Source organism: Stegastes partitus, unplaced genomic scaffold (assembly GCF_000690725.1).
Source record: "Stegastes partitus isolate 25-593 unplaced genomic scaffold, Stegastes_partitus-1.0.2 Scaffold1203, whole genome shotgun sequence".
In the NCBI taxonomy this organism is placed as follows: Eukaryota; Metazoa; Chordata; class Actinopteri; family Pomacentridae; genus Stegastes; species Stegastes partitus.
The window spans coordinates 65,226-86,271 of record NW_007578934.1 but is presented as its reverse complement, the minus strand read 5'-3'; the positions used below and the strand labels follow the sequence as shown (position 1 = coordinate 86,271).

General features: G+C 42.7%; 2 protein-coding genes and 1 pseudogene across 5 annotated transcripts in view; 1 reads left to right on the top strand and 2 right to left on the bottom strand.

Annotated features, from left to right (window-relative positions):
* Positions 1-697: 697 nt before the first annotated feature.
* Positions 698-5,965, top strand: LOC103368771 (cat eye syndrome critical region protein 5-like; annotated as a pseudogene).
* On the bottom strand, positions 5,855-7,773 carry gp9 (glycoprotein IX platelet). Its single transcript, XM_008297245.1, has 2 exons — positions 7,626-7,773; positions 5,855-7,312 (listed from the first exon to the last, which is right to left on the bottom strand). Exon 2 carries the CDS (start codon positions 7,309-7,311, stop codon positions 6,565-6,567), a length of 747 nt encoding a protein of 248 aa, XP_008295467.1. The 5' UTR covers position 7,312; positions 7,626-7,773; the 3' UTR covers positions 5,855-6,564.
* A 2,882-nt stretch (positions 7,774-10,655) lies between these two features.
* LOC103368770 (IQ motif and Sec7 domain ArfGEF 1) overlaps positions 10,656-21,046 on the bottom strand; it is a 42,864-nt gene continuing 32,473 nt past the window's right edge. For 3 of the 4 annotated variants that reach the window (XM_008297240.1, XM_008297241.1, XM_008297242.1), the window contains exons 6-14: positions 20,743-20,909; positions 19,716-19,855; positions 18,514-18,543; positions 16,698-16,823; positions 16,501-16,600; positions 16,087-16,248; positions 15,538-15,714; positions 13,723-13,772; positions 10,656-12,349 (exon numbers count right to left, since the gene is read on the bottom strand). In XM_008297240.1, the coding sequence (XP_008295462.1) occupies positions 11,813-12,349; positions 13,723-13,772; positions 15,538-15,714; positions 16,087-16,248; positions 16,501-16,600; positions 16,698-16,823; positions 18,514-18,543; positions 19,716-19,855; positions 20,743-20,909 (1,489 nt within the window). In that variant the 3' untranslated portion in view covers positions 10,656-11,812. The remainder of the gene's footprint in view (positions 12,350-13,722; positions 13,773-15,537; positions 15,715-16,086; positions 16,249-16,500; positions 16,601-16,697; positions 16,824-18,513; positions 18,544-19,715; positions 19,856-20,742; positions 20,910-21,046) is intronic. The other variant, XM_008297244.1, reaches the window with a different exon arrangement.

Here is a 21,046-nt window from a genome sequence, read left to right as displayed (position 1 = left end):
GTTGTCATGAGCTGCTTAAGTCTGCAAAGAATTCCAAATAAAAGCTAATGTGCTTGATTAGATTAGTGTACAAAACTGACTGTTTTTCTGCTCCTCAGGCGTTCTGTCCTCTGATGTTTAAACCCTGTGACCTTTGTCTGTCTATTTGTGTGAAACATCTGCAGCCTGCTATCCGTACAAATCAGCTGCATTTGTCCTGCAAGCACAAATGGTGCATTTATTTAAGGCATCAATAAAGCTGGAGTGAGCTTTGATTCGCAATGCATGTTGGGTTAAAGGTGCATTTTTACCACAAAATGATGAGATTATGTAGGCAGATGTTGGGACATGAGGACAAACTACTGCATGTAAAGCAATACAAGAGTCTGGACGCTCATCAGTATCCATGTTGTGCTTCGGCAACACGCATCAGTGGTCCATCCTGGTCAGCGAGCCGAAAAGAAAAACAGAATGGGCGATCGGGGTAAATGGAGGGCTTGATCAATGAGCTCTGCTGCTGGGTCTGCAGTGCAGCTCATGCGATTCACAGATCTGCTGGTGCGTGCAAGAAACGATACAAGCTCCACCTCGGTGTCTAAAATGGCAGCGGGGGTTGCAGTGCAGATGCAGCAAGAGACCCTCCTCCTCCTCATATGTCGTCATCGGGTGTCGCCCAGTCAAAATTATAGGCGAGAAAAGATCTGGGAAAAAAAAACAAGCCGAGCAGCCCAGCCAGCCAGCCAGGCAGCCAGCGCGGCCGGTGCGAGCCGGCTCATGCTTGCATGCAGGGGGGGTCGGTTACACTGTGTATGGTTTATTTATTTTTTTTGTTTTGTTTTTTCCTTTTTTAAGTAGAGGAGATGAGGGGACTCCTGTCGTTTTACCGGGGCCTGTACACCCTGAGTAACCGTCAAGCCAGGCGCAAAGCTGGGACTGTCGGTTCTCGGTGCGGGCTGTGCGGAACTCACAGCAAGGTACGGTCGGAGCTCCGGAGGAACAATAAGGCGACACTTTGTGCTCGTTTAGGGCTCTCTTGTTTACATTGTAGCAAATCGGCGTTGTGTGCAACTTTTTTTTGTCAGCTGTGGATGAGGAGAAACCCCCATCGGTGGGGAAGGAGGAGGGGGGATCTGACAGATTCACTGTTCTCCCTCATGATACACTGTGTTCCGAGTTTTGTTTTTGTGATCAGCTACAGCTGCAGAGAAAAGCAATGCGAGAAAAGGCACAGATGCGTTTATTTACATTGTATTTGGGTAGCTTTAGGATGATTTGATCAGATATCCATATGTGCTGCTGCTGCTGTGTCACCTCAGGATTCCCACAATAGAGCCTCAGTGGCTCCACTGTGTGTTGATAAGCTGGACATGATTTCAGATTTTAGTCAAAACTGTCTATTGTGTTAAAAAATACACCATCATGTGAAGAGAACATACTCTTCTGCAACTAAAGTCATCCAACATGACAAATGAAGTCTTTAATTGAGCTCAAGGTGACACATTATCATATTTTAACATCATAAAAAGTCCTTGTGAATCACAATTTCACCTCAGTTTTGATAGTTTTTTAGTCATATGTTGCAAATCAGTTATAATCTTTTATCATATGTTTACTCTTCCTTAATAAAACTGTACTTTTTGGTTCCTTGCATGCACTTTGGCTCATTAACCTGCCTCCCCTCCTTCTGCAGCCACAGCCAAGCTTTGGGCTGCTGTTCGACATCGACGGCGTGCTCGTGCGAGGAAGGCTGCCAATCCCTGCTGCAAAAAAGGCGTTCGAGAAGCTGGTCGACTCTCAGGGACAGTTTGTGGTGCCAGTTGTTTTTGTCACAAATGCAGGGAATTGCCTCCGACAAACAAAAGCAGACCAGCTCTCACACATCCTGGGAGTGCCTGTGAGTTTCAAATCACTACATGTACACATAAAAGCTTCATGGCTGTGGTGGGAAATAACCAGAACACAGAACATGCACTTCTTTTTTTTTTTTTTTTTTTGGGATCGTCTCATGACTCATCTGCTATTAACCTCCCCCTAACACTTGTTCTATTTCCAGATTACACAAGACCAAGTCATCATGTCCCACAGTCCCCTGAGGATGTTTAAGAAGTTCCATGACAAGTGTGTCTTAGTGTCAGGACAGGGACCGGTCCTGGAAATTGCGAAAAAGTATCCTGCAATCTTGTTTTGTTGTAGTTTCTTTACAGCCTTCATTTAAAAAAAATTGAGCTTGAACTTATCCCTCATTCCTCCTTAACACTCTGTCTTCAGTTTGGGCTTCAAGAATGTTATGAGTATTGATATGCTGAGGGAATCTTACCCGCTGCTGGACATGGTGGACCACAACAGGAGACCCAAACTGCCGGTGAGATTTTGCAGTCTGGTGCAGATGTTAGTACATGTTTTTTTTTTTTTGTCTTGTACAGCAGCACATGTTTAGTTTCCCTTCTGTCATTTCAGTCCAGTGCTGTTGTCAGCCTTCCCCGCGTTGAAGGTAAGAACACGTACCGTTTTCTTTTTTTTTTTACAAAACCAGCTGTCTGCCTAATCATATATTCCTTTTGTTGTTGTTGACATCTCAGAGGTTGCATCTTTTGATTCCTCACACAGCTGTGGTTTTGTTTGGGGAGCCGGTTCGATGGGAGACCAACCTGCAGCTGATAATTGACATTTTGTTGACCTATGGTAACCTCAGCAGTGTTCACCAAACCCAAAAGATGCCTCACCTCCCCCTGCTGGCCTGTAACATGGACCTTATGTGGATGGCTGAGGCGCATTCACCCCGGTAACCTCCAAAAATCTTTTAAGAATTCCGTTTGTTTACATTAGCGACACTATCTCGATGTCAAATCGATGAGCTGATCCGCCTCTCTGACTTGTTTTGTCTCAGGTTTGGCCATGGGACATTTCTTGTGTGCCTAGAGAACATCTATAAGAAGATAACCGGCAAGGACCTGAAGTACGAGGCTCTCATGGGAAAACCCAGCGAGCTGACCTACCATTTTGCAGAGTACCTCATCAGAAGCCAGGCCATGCAGAGGCAATGGAAACTTCCCGTCACTTCCCTTTATGCTATAGGGTGAGACATCAGGTTTTATCTGTGTGTGTGTGTGTGTGTATCTCAGCATATTGAATGAATTAAAGAAGCAGTAAAATCATGCTCAGAATTCACTTTAGCAGCTGTCTAATAGCAAATAAAAGAAGTGGAGAGAAGGAACAAGTACCGCAGACTAGAGGGGAGGTAACCTCATTGAGCACAATAATCTAGTGAGACAACACGTGAAAAAAAACACTGCTTCCCTTTTAACTGCCCACAATCGTGCAAGTGAATATACCACACTTCGCTTTGTTTCACTTCAACTTTTTTTTTTTTTTTCCACACAATCGGCATCGTTCTGCTTCCACAGCTGTTCTGTGTTTGCTTTAAGTGCTCCTTCACTGTTGTTGTAGCGTAGAAAAGCAGAAAATAAGCCTATTCTGGTTCATTACAGCATGTCACATTTCTGCAAATATTTTATTACATCTTTTCATGGGACAACACTGACGAAATGACACGTTGCTACAATGTAAAGTAGTCAGTGTACAACTTGTATAACAGTGTACATTTACTGTCCCCTCAAAATAACTCAGTACACAGCCATTAATGTCTAACCACTGGCAACAAAACAGAATGCGTGCTCAGCGTCAGATCCAGAGGTTGTCTTTGGAAAATAGACGTATGAGTGCTGCCGGCATTGCTGCAGAGGTTGAAGGGGTGGGGGGTCAGCCTGTCAATGCTCAGACCACACGCTGCACACTGCATCAAATTGGTCTGCATGGCTGTCATCCCAGAAGGAAGCCTCTTCTAAAGACGATGCACAAGAAAGCCTGCAAAGTTTGCTGAAGACAAGCAGACTGAGGACATGGATTACTGGAACCATGTCTTGTGATCTGATGAGACCAAGAAGAAGTTTTTCGGTTCAGATGGTGTCGAGCGTTAAGTGGCGGAAACCAGGTCAGGAGTACAAAGACAAGTGTGTCTTGCCTACCGTCAAACATGGTGGTGGGAGTGTCACGGTCTGGGGCTGGATGAGTGCTGCCAGCACTGGGGAGCTACAGTTCATTGAGGGAACCATGAATGCCAATATGCACTGTGACTTCCTGAAGCAGAGCGGGATCCCCTTCCTTCAGAAACTGGGCCACAGGGCAGTATTCCAACATTATAAAGACCCCAAACACACCTCCAACACAACCACTGCCTTGCTAAAGAAGTTGAGGGTGAACGTGATGGACTGACCAAGCACATCTCCAGACCTAAACCCTATTGAGCATCTGTGGGGCATCCTCAAACGGAAGGTGGAAGAGCACAGGGTCTCTAACATCCACCAGCTCCGTGATGTCGTCATGGAGGAGTGAAAGAGGATTCCAGTGGCAACCTGTAAAGCTCTGGTGAACTCTGTGCCCAAGAGGGTTATGGTAGTGCTGGAAAAAAATGGTGGCCACACAAAACATTGACACTTTGGACCCAATTTGGACATTTTCACTTAGGGGTGTACTCACTTTTGTTGCCCCACAGATGCTCAGTAGGATTTAGGTCTGGAGACACGCTTGGCCAGTCCATCACGTTCACCCTCAACTTCTTTAGCAAGGCATTGGTAGTCTAGTTTCCAAAGGGAGGGGATCATGTTCTGCCTCAGGATGTCACAGTACATGTTGGCATTCATGGTTCCCTCAATGAACTGTTGTGACATACTGTATATGCTCACAATCTCCTCCCTTCTGCATTCTCAGGGATAACCTTATGACTGACATCTACGGCGCCAACCTGTACAACCGTTACCTGGAGGAGAGAGATGCTAGGAAGAACCCCAAAGCTGTCGCCAAGATGGTGGCTGCCACCGGTTCGACCGCTGCAGTGCCCAGGGAGGAGGAGATTGACAGCCTGTGGGAGAGCGAGTTGGCACTGCCCTCCGCCACCTCCTGCAAGTCCGTCCTGGTCTGCACGGGGGTCTACAACCCCAACGCAGAGGTACCATCCGATGCCAACCACTGCATCAAGGAGACTGTGTTCCACGGGCACCGGGACTTCAGGTTTGACCCAGCGCTGGTGGAGCCAGACCACATCGTGCAGGACGTGGCAGAGGCCGTCGACCTTATCTTTGAGCAGGAAAAGTTTGTGCCTCAGTAGAGCTTTGAGCTGACGGGCTTGGTTGTGGTCGCAGAGGTCCAGGTAGAGGGGGCTTTAGAGCATTAAACTGGGAATACCACCTAATGCATACAGCAGTAGGAGCTAAACACTGTGGACTTTGTTTAACCACCTTGACAGGGCATTGAGAAAATATCGGTCCTATTTTAAACTCTTGACTTTAAGACAAACTTTAAAGAAAATGAATCATGTAACTGTTACTATCATCCACTCTTTTTATATTGTTTTTTGTGATAGTCTTTATTTACCTCTTTTTCATTAAGGAAAGGTGTAAGAACTGCCTTATTTGACCCTACTAAGTATTTTTTTAGGTGATAGTATTGTTCTAGATTATTACAAATCCTGAAACCATCCTATATTTATTACAAGAAATTTGTCAGTGTTTTTAAGAGGCATATTCAGATAACATTTGACCTTTATTCTCAAGGTGACTTTTATTATTATTTCTAGCCATTTGTTTACCCATTTATCCTGGAAAATCTATGCATGAATATGAGAGTAATACTTGTACTGTAAAAGAAAATTGTTTGATGTGCAATATTGTCGTCTAATAGTACCGTCTGTCTGCATTTTGTCTAGTTCGCTGGAGCCCCGAAGAGTGTTTGCACAGATCAGAGACGTTCATCTTTGTTAAATGTTACCATATCTTCCTGCCATATCCAGTTTCCTTTACAAATTTTAAAATACTGGAAGCAAAGTCTAACAGGACGTTTATTTAGTTACATCAAAAGCTTTTACTGCCTCATTTGTAGAATTTCACTCATTGTAAATACCTTACGAAAATACAAGGAATAGTTACACAGGTTTGGCAAACTGTTTGTGTGTTGTTTTTTTTGTTTGTTTGGTTTTTTAAATTAGAAAGTATCCACAAATTGTCAGAAATGATCAAAGACTCTCATAACATCAGAAATAATGTAGATTTTTCTACATTTAATACTCCACCTTTATGTATTCAAACATAAATGCTGGACTGGCTTGGTGTTCTTGCAAGGACACAAATCAAGAGTCCAGTATGACTGAACGAATCTGTCGTAAGAGAAATGTTTATCATGCATAGAGTATCGAGACATTTGTAACTGAGTCTCAAAAAGCTCAAATACAAGCAAAAGTCAAATTAGTTCTCAAATCTTCAGTTGGATGATTCATCATACAGTAGTTTCGTTTTAAAATGTGTCGATGTGTAGTTATTATTAGTTTGCATTGTAAGAAAAATAAATACATGCATCCAGTCTCAGTAAACAAGGCTGTAGCAGTAAAGCATGAAAAGAAGCAACTTCATTGCAAAAAAAAAAAAGCAAGTAAAAAGAAATGTGTTGCGCTGCTTTCTTACTGCCCTAATCCCTATTTTTTTTATCCGCTGGTAGTGTTTGTGTAATTCCACTGCAGTGGACAAGAAGAGCCCCTCAGGTAGCTTTTATCTTTATATTGTGCTTCTTGTGCAGCACATCCAGTACTTGTGGCAGTAACTCCATGTTTATAAGCGGCTCTTCTAGATCCTCTGTAAAAATGAGAGAATCCGTGTCCATGCTGACTTCAGACAGTCCGGTGTGCAGCCTCCTCCTATGTCTGGGCTTCAGCGAGCGCAGAGAGTCTGCCTCGAACCCCGAGTGTCTCTCATCTATGCTCAGGATAAAAGTGGAATTTCTGGCTAGTCTCAAACTCCACAGAAGCAGAACAATGAGGCAGCACAGCATCACTCCCATTATGGTGTTGAATGTCCCGTCAGCACAGCTTGGCAGGGTGCAGGAAGAAAAGTGGTCATCACTGAGTTCAACGATGGCTTTCTGAGCCACATGGTTTGGACTGGAACAGACGGGTTGTTTCGAAACAATAGCCCTGTTCTTCAGCAGCCAGCTCCTCAGGTATTGGATCCTACAGTCACAGTGGAAGGGGTTTGCAGAGAGGGAGACCTTTTGCAGGCCCGCAAATCGGTCAAAGAGGCCTGGAGGCACTGAGGTGAGCTGATTGTCCTGCAAATGGAGCTCCGTGGTATCTGAGGGCAGATGAGGAAGCTCCATAAGGTTTAAAGAGCTGCAGTTTACTTTTAGTCCAGTGGGAAAGAGGACTGAGCAGAGGCAGGGCCTACCAACACTGTTAGCAGTCGATGTGGTCAGGAGGAGGAGGACGGCTATGCTCAGGCTGGAGAGCATCCTGCAGGACCAGGAAAAGGTTATACTTCATTTAGGAGAGTATTTTACAAAGCAATGACAATGCTTCAGAAGTAACTCACAAAAAGAAAATTGAATTCTAAATCATTCTGTACATAAAGTTGTGTGTTAGCACAAGATTAACATTAGACAACAAACTAACAGCTTCATCCTTTCAAATCCAGTGTTAAAAGTAAATGCCTCTATAAGGTGAATTAAAACAAATGTTTCAGCACAGCCTGAAGCTTCACAAAACATTAAGAAACAGTCAAACGTACAAGGGAACTCTCATCAAATATTTAAATAGGAATACAAACCTTTCAGAGTCAAGCCAACTTGAAAGTTACTTCTTGTGGTGCCAGTCATCCTTAAAATCTCATTATGTATTCCCAGATCTGGTTCCAACGTAACACTCGAGCTTAAGAGCATTTCAGATGTTCTCCTGACCTCGAGGTGTCTCTGTTTTGTAACTACTGTGTTTTTGTAGTTGGAGTAATCACACGCCCAATACGGAGCAGTGTGAGGTACGCACCAATGACACTGCACGGTCACGGCGCATACGACATGAGGGAAATCCATCTGCTTAAAAGAGATAAGCGTTTATCTATTAAAATAGTGGCGGAGGCTGCGTGAAGCTCTCCCAGCTAGTGCATTACTGACATCCACTGCAGTGCTGACGGGGCACTTTGCTGCAAATTACAGCTCAGAGCATGCACGGCTTTATTTGGATTTGAATGTGCACATGAAGTCAAACGCTGAATGAGCTCCAGGCCAAAGAGAAAAGTGTTTCTTAATGGAAAATGTGGAGCTACAGAGCAGACTGGAATAATACACTGAGGCTGAATACCAGTGATGCAAGAAAATCTGCAACCCAAGACAAAAAATATGACACATTCACAACTTCAGAGGAGTGGGCTGAAGCTGAGAGGTAAGTGTTTGAACAATTGTCTCCAGTGGCTGAGGAACAGTGTAGTAGGTGTACTTTTCAACCCATAGGTGGTGTAATGGCACAGATTTTCTGCTTAATGTTACTTTAATGCATGCCCTCTAGTGGAAATACTGTATTGTTGAAGCCTGGAAGTGAAAGATGTAAAAGCCTAAAGACAAGGCACTAATGTAAAATGCGTTATACCCAAAAAAGAGAGAAACAAAACAGCATCATTTTTCTTTGACTCACAGCTGACTCTGAAATCAAGAAATTAAAACTGGCAAACAAAAACAACACATGTGTACCATAAGTCATATATTCGTTTATTTTGCGTTCTCAACATTGTCACAGTTGAAGTTTTACAATAACTGGGGTCTTAATGACTCACTACTCACTGTACAAACAGAATGCACATATAAATGAGGCCATTCCTGTCTTTTCCTTGTTGTTTTTTTTTCCCAAATGTGTCTCACGCCAGACTGAACAGCTTGCAGCAGGATGTGTCATTTGTCTGTGTGTACATTATGTGTGTGTGTGTGTGTGTGTGTGTGTGTGTGTGTGTGAGTGAGGGGGGGTTTGCATGTATGAAAAGAGAGCTGGATGTAAATGGCAGCAAACTTCCTAACAGTCTGTTTTTTGTTTTTTTTTTATTTCTACAGCAAATGTCAGTTCACAACAGCCAGAGGCAGAGACAATCGATATGTTCATATATCACCCCTCACATCCATCTATGAGGTGATGTATATACATCCTGATCTTAACTGCAGATCTCAGAATAGAGTACTGATCATATACACATTATGTACATCTCCTTTAAACCCCAGTCTTGGTCCCTTTACAGCTTCATAAAGATAAACCCTCCTACCAAGCAGTTCATCGGTTTTGCACATCAAAATCCCATATTTACACAATGAAAGCCCTCAGCGACGGAAGTGCAATGTTCTTCAATGTTCGTAATTTACACAATGGCTTCGTTGATGAAATGCATGCTGAGCTTCAATAACTACCAGGATAACATGGAACAACAAGAGCACGTCAACATCAGAAAAAAAAACAAACAAACAAACCAAAGGATAAAATTTATAGGCTGATCTTTTTTTTTGTTGTTTTTTCTTCCCATCAGCTCACAGTGAATAGGACACATGATGCATCAGATCCATGCAGTGCATTGTTGGGGTACTTTCTCACAAAGAATGACCGTAGACATTTGAAGCACTACAACACACACTGAAATAAACAGATTCATCGGTTTCACACCATTCCGAGATTTCGGAATTATAGCATAAAGATATGAAATCAATGGAGAGACACATTCAGCTCAACGTCAATGTCCCGCATGTGATATGTCTGTCGTCTGAACCCTCTGCGGTGTCGATTCACACGAGGAGAAAATGTTGGGAGAATAAGCCTGACTTATGGCAACGCTTTTCTTTGTGAATGTTAAAATACATTTACAACCTGAATATTGGGACAAACAGTTTACTGTCACTAATTTACACACTAGAATAGACTCTTATTTGTAGAATGTAGAAAGTTATTCTTTACATATACCCAGTTCTTTTGTTCAGTTTGCATTTTTGTAAATTATAACTGCATTTCCTGAAAAAATGAAAGTGTTCTTTCATATGTGCTTATCCAGCAAAATATTTCTGTTCAGCCCAAGGAGAAGCATATTTCTTTTATTAAAATATATACACACATTCTTCTTTCTGCTGTGAACTGTGTAAGTATTTATATATTTTTAAATGAAAAAAAAAAAAAAAGTTTTTTTTTTTTTCACCTGAATCTCATCCTGGACAACAAGATTACAGACCTCCACTCTCAGTACAAGTCTGCATTTTCTGAACATGATTGCACTTAAACTTGTTATGGTAACACTGATTTGTTATACAATGTGCAGAGGATAGCCTCACATCAATAACATCACATGCAAAAAATCACTTACTTGACATTCCACTGAACTCCAAGTCTGTACCTCCCCTAAGACCGCGAGGACAGCTGGACAATTAATTTACCGAGAAAAGGACTCTGACAGGGGTCAAAAATAAATAAATAATGACGCAACATGAAAAAAAACGCACAAATAGGAGGGACACCTTTGCTTGTTCTTAATGTACAAAATCAGTACAAAGATATTGCACATATTAATAGAAAAAGATGATAAAAATACTTCACTATGCAAGAACTGATTTTATTCACTCACCAAATCTTTGCCGGTGAATAAAAAAATATTCGAAACAAGGCAAAAGAAGATGTACGAAGTGTTTTGTGTTTTTTTTTTTTTTTTAATTCGGCGGTCGAGAAAGCAGCTGTTGCATACGTCGAAGGCAACAGACTTTACGTGTTCAACGCTCTCTGTGGGTCAATGTGTAACTGAGCATTTTGTGAAATGTCTTATCACTCCAGTTCTGCTTTTTTGAACTTTTTTTTTTTTTTTTTGGCAGCCACAGCATGAGAAGTAAACGGACAACCAAACAAGCAACTGATCTAGTTCGTCAACAGCAAGAGTTGACAGGAAAAGTCTGTTTTGAGGCGTCAGCTGTGACAACACAGCATTTCGAGGCCCGTATGCAGCAGCTGCCGTCCAGAGGCTCTGTCTCATTCATTTGAAAGGCGAAAATTCCAGAATAGATTACAGGCCGAACTAAATGGGAGTTCACTCCTACCAGATCTACATCCTGTTACCACTGAGTCAGTATAATACTGATAAAATTCCTTTTTGCTGATAATAATAATTGTAAGTATAATCTTACAAATTACTTTACACACAATATACTGTACATGAAGTCTTGACTAAATAGATTATGCATTAATAATTGGCACATTTATTTATGAGAGCTAGGAGACAACACATATAGCTGTCATCTACAGTAAATACAGCACTAGAACTACTATGACTGACTCAGTCGAGTTGTTTACCTGTCCTTTGATTTAAGTTAGTGTGAAATGATTATATCTAGGTTTTTTCACTACATATGAGCTCTACAGGAGGCAACAACAAATAGCATTCATATGATGGTAGGATCTGCAAACCAAAGATTTGAAAGTTGACTTCCAAAAAGGCTGTGCACAAGAAATTATGCCACTGTGACAGAGAAAAAAAAAACAGTCAGCCATGTTCTCATCTCAGGCCATCTTTCCTCCTGATTATGTGAAGGTAAGACAGATTATTGAGGGGAATGGAGCAGCAGGGGGGAGCGGCTTGGGGAGAAAACACAGTTTCTCTTCAACCATCACGGCCGGGCGGTGTGTGTGTGTTTGTGTGTTGAAAACAAAGAGCATCTTCCTGTGCAGAACCCCCCCTCCCCCGCACAAACCCCACACAAAACCCTGATGGGACTACTAAAGCCCCTGATCAGGCAAACTAGTAAAAGGCCCCTAGTGGAAGATTTGAGTCCGATTTCCATCCTGCATATTAGAGTGAAAAAAGGTGACTGCGTGTGATTGGTTTCCATCACAGCAGCACAAACACAGTGGACAGGCCATAGAGTTATGCTGTCAGTCCCTTTGGTGTAAGCAATTGTCCCTCCTTCATAAAGTCCCCTCCTTGTTTCCTCCTCTCTTGCGTTAGGAGCATCACACTACGGTGCTGATGCCACTGTGTTTGGGTTTGGGTCCGCCGGGCGCTGAACCCGACTGCTGACTGTGGTGGTGAGAAGTGTGCTGCGAGTGCGAGACGTGATGTGGATGCTGGCTGTAATGGCTGTGCTGCGAGTGGCCGTGTTGGTGTGTGTGCGAGGTGTAGGCCGGGTGCTGGTGGTACTGCGTGTGGGGGGGCGGGTGGTAGTGGTGGTGGTGGTGGTAAGGCGGCGGGTTCTGCGGGACTTGGCAGTACTGGGAATGGTGGCCGTGGAGCTGGGCCTGCACTGCGTGGACCGCCTGTGCCGTGTGATGCAGGTTGGTCGGGTGGGGCTTGTGGGATATGAGAGTGGGGTGACCGGGCGGGGGGAAAGGGGGGTGGCTCTGAGATGACGGTTTGCCTCGCTTGCTGCCAAAGAGCGACCCGAGGATGGAAGTCGATGCTGAGTTAGGGATGGAGGGATGGCCGCGGGGGGCGCCCTCGCGCGGCGTGGTGGCTCTCCTTCGTGTGTTTGGACTGCTAATGATGGACCCCTGCAGGAGGGAAAAAAGGTAACAGCACGTCTGTAAGACACCGAGCTACAGCACAACACCTACTAAGCTGCAGCTACAAGGCACCAGCAGGATGAAGTCACAGTTTTCTTATTTCAGATAAACAAGTAGCAAAATGTTATAGGGCATGCAAATGAGAAACTGAAAATGTTTTCATGAGAGGAGGCAGCAGCAACACTAGGAATATTTCAGGTTGGGCGAACACTTCGTGATGAAGGGAGCCTATGTTCAAAGAAGCTCTGCTGTTAGGGAGCTAACTTTCTTGAAACAGTAAATCTGTAACAAGAGAAATTACATAAATACTGTTAGGGAGCAAAAAAATGACATTAAGAGGGGAAGAGAAAAAAAAAAACATTTCATCTTCATTGCAGTCAATGTGCCAAACCCTCTAAGAGTCACACATGCAACTTGTTATAATCAATGGAGGCATAGTTTCCACATGCAGAGGGTGTGACAGGCAAACTCGTCATCCACACATTAGCATTCAACTAGAAGTCAGAAGGCAGGAGGAACTAAGCTCTTGTGTGCAGACTTCACAACGGGCCTGGACACTTTTTCCCGTTTTTGGGTCCAACACTACTCGATATCCAGGTATGAATTCTCCTAAAAAAAAAAAAAAATGAAAAAGCTTTTCCTTTGGCACATGCTTCATCTAAGACTCGAGAGAGACCATAAAATGTCTTTGAAAGCGGAAAGAATGAAATTTCCAGGGTCCCAGACTCCAACCCACCACATGAACTCATGGACACATGAAATGAGTGAAACATGAATGAATGAAATCCACATCTCTCTAAGTCCATGTGAAGCCCATCAGTAGACCTCTGACTATGAAGGCTACGTTCCTCCCTGAACCTACAGCGTTTAAGAGAAGTTGTGGATAAAAGGGGGAAAAAAAAGAAAGACCCAGACAGGGAAGAAGGGCTGCAAGAGGTGTACAGTTTCCTAGTGTACTTTTCAAGGCTACCACCCTGCCAAAGAGAAGAACCAAATGAAAACCGCTTGGATGTGATTGAATGAAAGACAGAGACAGGCGACAAAGGGGGGAGGGGATCAGAGGAGGCATTAGTAGAGTCATGCTTGTTTGAAGGTACAGTGTATATTGGTCATATAACATGACCAAAACAGGAGATCTCTGGCTTCCAAAAAAGGGGCAGGATCAGAGGCAGGCAACCCATGCATGCACACTAACTGAGGCAAGCAGGTTATAAGGCATCCCAGGAATAAAAATAAATGATCCAAACAAATGGACTGAGTCTATGAAGCAAAGAAGGTGTAAGACCAAAAATAAATGGAGTGTTTCACAGTGCACATCATCACATAGAGAGTAGCTTGGATACCAGCTGCTTCCAACTTACTTCCATATTGCTGTCTAGTGATCCTGCACTGCTGCGACGCCCCCGCTTGCCTGCCCGAGACATGCAATACCAGAGATTAGAGATCGACAGCACTTCTGGATCGACTACAGACGTTTAGGCCGCCCACCGGTCCCGTAGGGGGCAGTGCAGTGGATTGTGACTGTGAGTAAGGTCCAAATATGGGCGGGGAGGGGAGGGGGGGGTAAGGAGAGGGCATTCAGGTCTGAGAAGGTGGTGGTTGACAGGTGGTACGGTGGTTTTCTTTTACGGTGAAGTCTTCGCTCAGGTTGAACACTACGAGCTAAAGCTGCATTGAAGTTTCGCTAATTTCATTTTTTAGAACGCACTTGGTGGCTGAGTCGAGCAATACTTAAAAAAAGTTGATACCATTAATCTCAACAAATATAGACTCCGTTAGCAAGGACGTCTGATAGACCAAGGAAATGTCCACAAGGGGGAGTTTTACCAAAAGACTTGCCACCTATTTCTAAAAAAAAAAAAAAAAACTCAAACAGGGTTGATGCCGAAACAAACTTTTTCCAAGATTTTTTTTTTTTTTGTCATTCATTCCAAACGAGATTTTCATACAGGTCAGGGTTGGCGAAAAGCCGGTCTCAGTGATAGTCACAAAGGAGGGGACACATCAAAAGCAATACAGTGGTTGCTGCACATGGAATGTACAGGCATATACAGATCTGAGGGTGGACAGAGCACTTTTGCCATTGTTAGGCACACTCAGCCAATGATATATGACCAATAATTACACATAAACAGGAAAAATCCCTGATGTGTATGGACATAACACAGTAAATACACATGGAATGGAGTATGGTAGGAAAGGAAAATTAAAAAAAAGGAAACACTTAAGAAAAATGACCCCACTAACATGCCACATCCTGCATCGAAAAACGCAGGAGACAGGAGGGCAGAGGGACTTCTATAGACTTCTTCACTGTCTGACCTATCAGTTCCCATTGAGGTAGTGATCATAAGAACAAAGCAGATCATATTACCAACAGTGAGGCAGACCCCCTAACTGGATTTCATTTAGTTATCAAGTTAATCACCTGATAACTTTGCATAGCGGTTATCTGTAATGAATGAAATGTATCCTCGCTTCAGAGACACAGCAGCTGTGTTAAACACTGATATTCATGGATATGAAATGACCGTTAACGCCTAAACCTTGATGTCGTCACTGCTTAAGGATGGTGCACATCGGTTTGTTTGGTCCACAAATATATACGCAAGAGGAAATGATACACACAAGTTCTGAATAGAAAATATAAACAGATCATTATGAAATGTCTTCGGATAAAACAAACTTGGAAATGCAAAAAAAAAAAAGAAGTGCTAAGTAACAAAAAAAGTGACGATTAAAAACATGGATGGAAATCCTGGTCAGTAAAACTCGTCCAAATGAACAGGGGTGAGAACTGCCCGTCAATTTCATTCATCACTGAGAAGACAAATCTAGAAAAAACTGCTTCGCTAAACCTCTTCTCTAGTAGGTCATTCTTTTAACTGTGGAACATCGTCGCACACCTTAAATCTCTCTACGACAAAGAATGCTGAGAACAAAGCAAGTTAAACATCGAAGGAAACACCGTTCAGACCAAACCATCCAATCATGAGGGAGTTAGATAATGGATTTAAAGGGGAGGACTCTAAAAATCAATGTATGGTGCCGTGAAACAACATTTTGCTATTTTTATCCCCTTGGTATCATCCCAGGAGAGGTGGATGACAGAAGGAGAGTACTCTTTTTTCCCAATAAAGAACCAGCTGGTAAGAACAAAGACATTTTGGCTATACCTGCTTCAGAGAGGTCTCTCAGGGAGCTGCTGAGGGCGCTCCTCTTCAGGCCCTCTCCCATGGCGTAGCTGTCATCCAGACTGGCACGGTTCATGTTCCCGTTGCCAGCTTCCTTCTTCAGACCGGAGCTCTGCGACATGCTGGGCCTCACCACCCCCTTCTGCTTCTCCAGCTCAGCTGTGGAAAGGAGCCATGGAAAGACTGAGGTAAGTGGCAGCGGTTTTACGTCTCACTCTGGCCAGGGAATGACTTTTAAACTTTCCCCAAGTATATTCAGCCACCTTTTACTGTCTTAAACTAAAAGAGGAATCCGATATGAACAGATTTCAACATCATTTTTCTGTTGTTTGTAACAATTCAGACGTCTTTTGAGCATCCAGAAAAACCCCGCTGTCCCTTCTGGTAGCCATCCTGTGAACTCTGTAAACATTCTCCCTTGTAAACTGCTGCAGTTGAGTAATGAGGACCATGCCCTGTTTCTGCTTCACACAGCCCGAGGTAGAAAAGACTTAGAGGGGGGATGGGAGGGGGGGGAAAAGTCCAGCTCACACTCTATTCTGTATTTCTCCATTTCCTGGACTTCGGCAATAGACTCTCGCAGGTCGTCTGTAAACTTCTTGCGGTCCTGGGGGTTGGGCGCATTGAAGTTGATGAGCACTTTGATGTCTGCACCTGGTATCGCCGATGTAAGTCTGATCCCATTTGGGTAATCTGGGGAAATGGCAAACAGACAGGGAGAGACAGTTACAAAAAAAAAGGGGGTGCGATTGATCAAAATGGAGGCGAAACACTTTGGACGAAACCGTCTGAAGTTTAGAGAGTATAAACAATGTCACAGCCCATTGGTTTGACTTCCCATTTCTGCTGCATGTGTTACTGTGCTACATCAAACCTCGTGAGGTAAACACTGTCAACCAACATGCTGCAGGGAGACATGGAGGGGAATGAAAGGGTGACACTTACACTGATTTTCAAACAGCATGACTTGCATCCCATACAGAGAGAAGGACTGTCTGAAGCTGTATGTCACCGAATTCTTCTTCTTCTGGAAAATCTTGGTTACCTGAAATTATGCAAAGAGAATACGATAAGGGTTGCAGAGCAGAGCGGAGCGGGGGGATTAGAGGAGAGGCGATTAGAGGGGAGGAGAGGGCTTTTACCACTAGGAGGTCATTGAACAGGAAGATCTCCCGCTGGTGCAGGCCCAACTTCTGGAGTTTGTTGGGATCTGGCACTTCAAACAGGCGGCAGTAACACACCAGCCGGCGATGAGGCAGCGACAGCACCTACGAGGTAGAAGGAAGCAGCACAGATACACTTTAGAGATAATTATGGCCTCAGTCGACGGCGTAATAAGGAACAGGTTACTCTTCCCCAAAGAAGAATTTAAAGAAGGTATAGCCGAGGGGCGACTGATTTATTTCTTCTCAACATTTCTGATCCTTCAAGCTATTCATGGCAACGTACAGGAAAATGTATTGACTTTGTGGATACTGCTGTTTGTGTGTCCTATTAAAAGGTGATAGACTTTATTTTCTTCTATGCAATCCTATAAAAAAACAAACAATAAACGAACAATAATTAATAAATGTGTATGATCCAATATATAGAAGAATAAACATAATCAGGTGTTCTCTAAGAAAATAATGGAAGAAGAGACAGCAATAAACATAAAGTAGGATGACATTTCCTCCAGTGAGTCTATTCATTTTTAATTTTTTTTATTTTTAAATATCAGGATAACAGATCAACAAACTAAGACCGACTAACTACAGGAAAACTTGGCCTTGTTGAAATTCTTATGCTGCATACTTTCAAATGGAACCCAGGAGGAGAGATTATCTCAAGGTAAGTACTAACGGGGAATGAAAATAAATATTCATGTTGCTTACATTTTTTTTTAGGTTGCCATATGCACTGACTTAATAAGAAAGCAAACACCAGAATACTTAGCAATAATGGGTTACAAAACACCGTACTACTAGTGCAGTGTTAGGTCACAGCTGCTGCCTTAAAGATCTGAGGGGAGCACCGTGAAGCAACTTTGACAAAGCCAGGCTTTCTTTGTGTAAGCCGACGGGTGTCACAACGGTGGAAATCAACTTTGTTAACCAGCTTTTCTTCTTCAGACTCTGAGCGCGTTCCCATAAAGGGGGCGTTTTAACATTCATGTGACTCTTGCACACAATGGGCCGACGGTGTTCTGCCTACTTCAGACAGCAGGTTGTTTTAGCAGAGAGATACGAGAAATATAAAAAATGTATTACAGTGAAAAGCACCGTTACTGCAAATGATGCAAGAGAATAACGCAGGTAGGAAACTGACAATGATGAGAGTTCATATATTTATTTTATCGATTAAAGCAGCTGCTTATTTCTATCATGACAGCTGCATATTAGAGATGCCACACTTTAAACGTTGTTCATTTAAACATGATACTAATTAAGTCCATTAAGGTCTGACATTGTCCCATAGTGCAGGATATCACTTTAGTTTTTGACCGAATCGAACTGAAATTAATGTCACTGATTGAATATTTCCTGTTATCAAGACAAATCGTTGCAGCAGCTGCAATGAGAATCTGTATCGATCATAGAGGATTGCCAGGAAACAAATGAGTAAAACAGAGACACTCCTTACAGCTGATATGAATCCTAAACTCTGGAGCAGGTTTTCTGTACAGCACAATGTTGATCTAGGAGAGCCACCCTTTTGACATCTCTGACTTTAGGCTCACTAACCCAATAACGTTGCTTCATAGTACACCCTCCTGGGTTTCAGTCATCGACATCCTGTTAAGCACAGGATGTTTAAACACTGCAGCTCAATGCCACCTCAGAATCTGACCTCTCATTCCTCGCTAACTGATGCGATGCTTTACTCTCAAGCTCTTGCCACTCTAGGTAAACTTTAAGGGGAGTAATGAATGAATAAGGATCAACTCAAGTATCATTTATGGGTATTTAGTCTACTTACACATCCCAGGCCATGGTGCAGCGATCCAATCTAGAAAGAGAGGACAGAGAAGATGTTTGATGTAGTTGTTATGTTAAAATCATTCACACTATTGCTTCTCATAACATAAACATTCAGTCTCTTCCGGTTATTAATGAAATCAAATCAGGATTTGCCCTGAAAGCCTGTGCAATTATTAAAGCGGCCATGAAGATGCATGCACCTCAACTGTGCTGTATACAAGGTGGAGATCTTTCTTTGCTGCTGGACTTGAGGTAATTTGTAATGATGTTAAAAACAGATCCTCCCCTAGAAGCCCTCTCAGAGCAGCACAAGTGGACATGAATATTAAGGGAAGGAATTCCAATGTGGTTTTTATGTTAAAGTGTTTTACCAACTGCCCTCCTTAATTATGCAGCTAAATGGCGACAAGGGATCATTTTTCAATACATTCAATTATTACTGGCAGAGCAGAACAGACTCCATTCCACCGAAAACAGACTGAGACAAAGTCCCCCGTGCAAGACAAGCCTCTCCCCGAGGCTGCATAGGTTAATCACACTTTTAACCTTCACACATGACAGAGACGTTATTTCCTGCAGAATAAAGCAGAAATGCTCCTCCTGCTGCTGCTCTTGGCTCGACCGAGTACAGTCAGAACAAAACCTGGCAACAGCTTTGGTCCAGTGTACACAGAAAGAAATAAACGGACAATTATTGTATTAAAAGTGTTTAAAACAGCTTATGCTGGTCGTTCAAACAGAAGCGGTTTTGCTGTGTTCAAGCATAGCAGTGACTTCTCCCTCTGAAACTAGGGAGGCACTATGATGGCAGCGTGTGCCCATTTTTCATCAGACTGCAGCACTGGGCAGCATCTTTCAAGGGCTTTGGGTGTGTTAAAATCACCAGCGTGAAGGTCTAAACCCAGGCGTTTCCCTTTTCTCACAATAGTACCCAAAGGACTTTTCTCCATCTCCCTGTTCCCTCGGTGACGTAAACGCTGTAATTTGGGGATTAGGGGTAAGTAGAAAAGTGGCTATGTTACTTATAAAAGATTATTCTAGACTGTGTGAGGACTAACAAAAATAATAATCATCACTGTTTACATCTCACTGGCAAAGATGCCACGGAGATTTATGTCTTTTCTCGCAGTGAAAGTGAAAAATGAGAAATCCAGCTAACATATTTGTGATCTTAGTGGAGAGAGAGTTGACATTACTCACTGGTTTCTTTCCCACAATGAGCTTCTCAACCTTTTGAACCTGCGACACGTGGTCTTCGTTGGTCTTGAGCTCTCGCTTACGAATCCTCTCATAGATGCCAACCAGAGTCTCCCGAGGTATGTCCTCGCCATCGTCCACACCTGGAATACAGGGAGGAGCTCATCCACTATGCAACATATACTAATGGTCGTTTAAAGGAGAATGTTTTACTTTATAATCAAGCTGTTATGACAGAATGTAAGAACATCAGCAAATGAGTTTGTTTGAAATTCGAAGAGTGAAAAAAGCACAATAATAAAACTACTACTTTAACCAAAACCTGCCAGTGCATGTAAAAGGCATGCAGTCTTTAAAAAAAATTACAAAATTACGAAGTCAGAGACCGTAACAACAGCAGGAAATGTGAAATTTCCTAACATTCAAATCTGTGACATGCCACTTCTTTGGGAGAAGTAACCAAATCCAAGCGTAAAGTTGTGACATTTGATCAAAATCCTTTTATTCTGTATGTGTCAATTAAAAATTTTCCCAAAATAAACTTTTCCAACCAGCAGATTCTGTAAAAAATTTAAAATTCTGGCTCCTCAGTGCAATCATTGAACAATTAGCATCTCAGCTATGACCATCAGTCACATGAGAAAAATTCTGGGACTTTTCTATTAAACTAGGCTGAACTGCAGACTGTGTTTACACGGAGCGGACAGGAGACAAGTATAGAAACTAATTAAAAATGTTAGTAAATATGTATAGTATATAGAGTGTATTGTGGGTACTTGGAAAAAAGTGAACCATGCTGGTTTCATTAAAAAAAAAAAGAAGAAGAAAAAGAAAAAGTTACAGTAGCAAAAACCACTCACAGGGTTCAGAGGGTTAACTGTATGTGACATTCATAATACAAATAAGTGGTATGCAGATTAGAAGAATGTGCAACATACTGTAATATTTTTCCTACGATGTGTTTCGAAATGATGTATTGACAAATAGTGTTTCAAATCATGTTCATCATTATTTGTTAATTTTTTTGTACCTCTTAAATTCTTGATGAAATCCTCCAGCTTCATCTTCCTCTCGGGCTTGACGTTGGGGCTGTACATGTCGGTGTTGAGGAGGATGATTGCGAAGGCCAGGATGAAGATGGTGTCAGGGTTCCTGAACTGCCGCACCACCGTGGGGTTGCAGATGCAGTATCGCTGGCTGTAGACACGAGACGGGAGAACAATGTCAACTGTCTCCACTTACGACCACAATCAGATTACCAAAGCACTCAGTTAGGAAACGTTTTCAACACTGACTGATAAAAAAAAAGCAGAAGTAAAGCTGTAACTCGCTGT

Coding starts and splice junctions, on each gene's coding strand:
- gp9 (XM_008297245.1), bottom strand. CDS start 7,311: ATGCTCTCCAGCCTGAGCATAGCCGTCCTCCTCCTCCTGACCACATCG.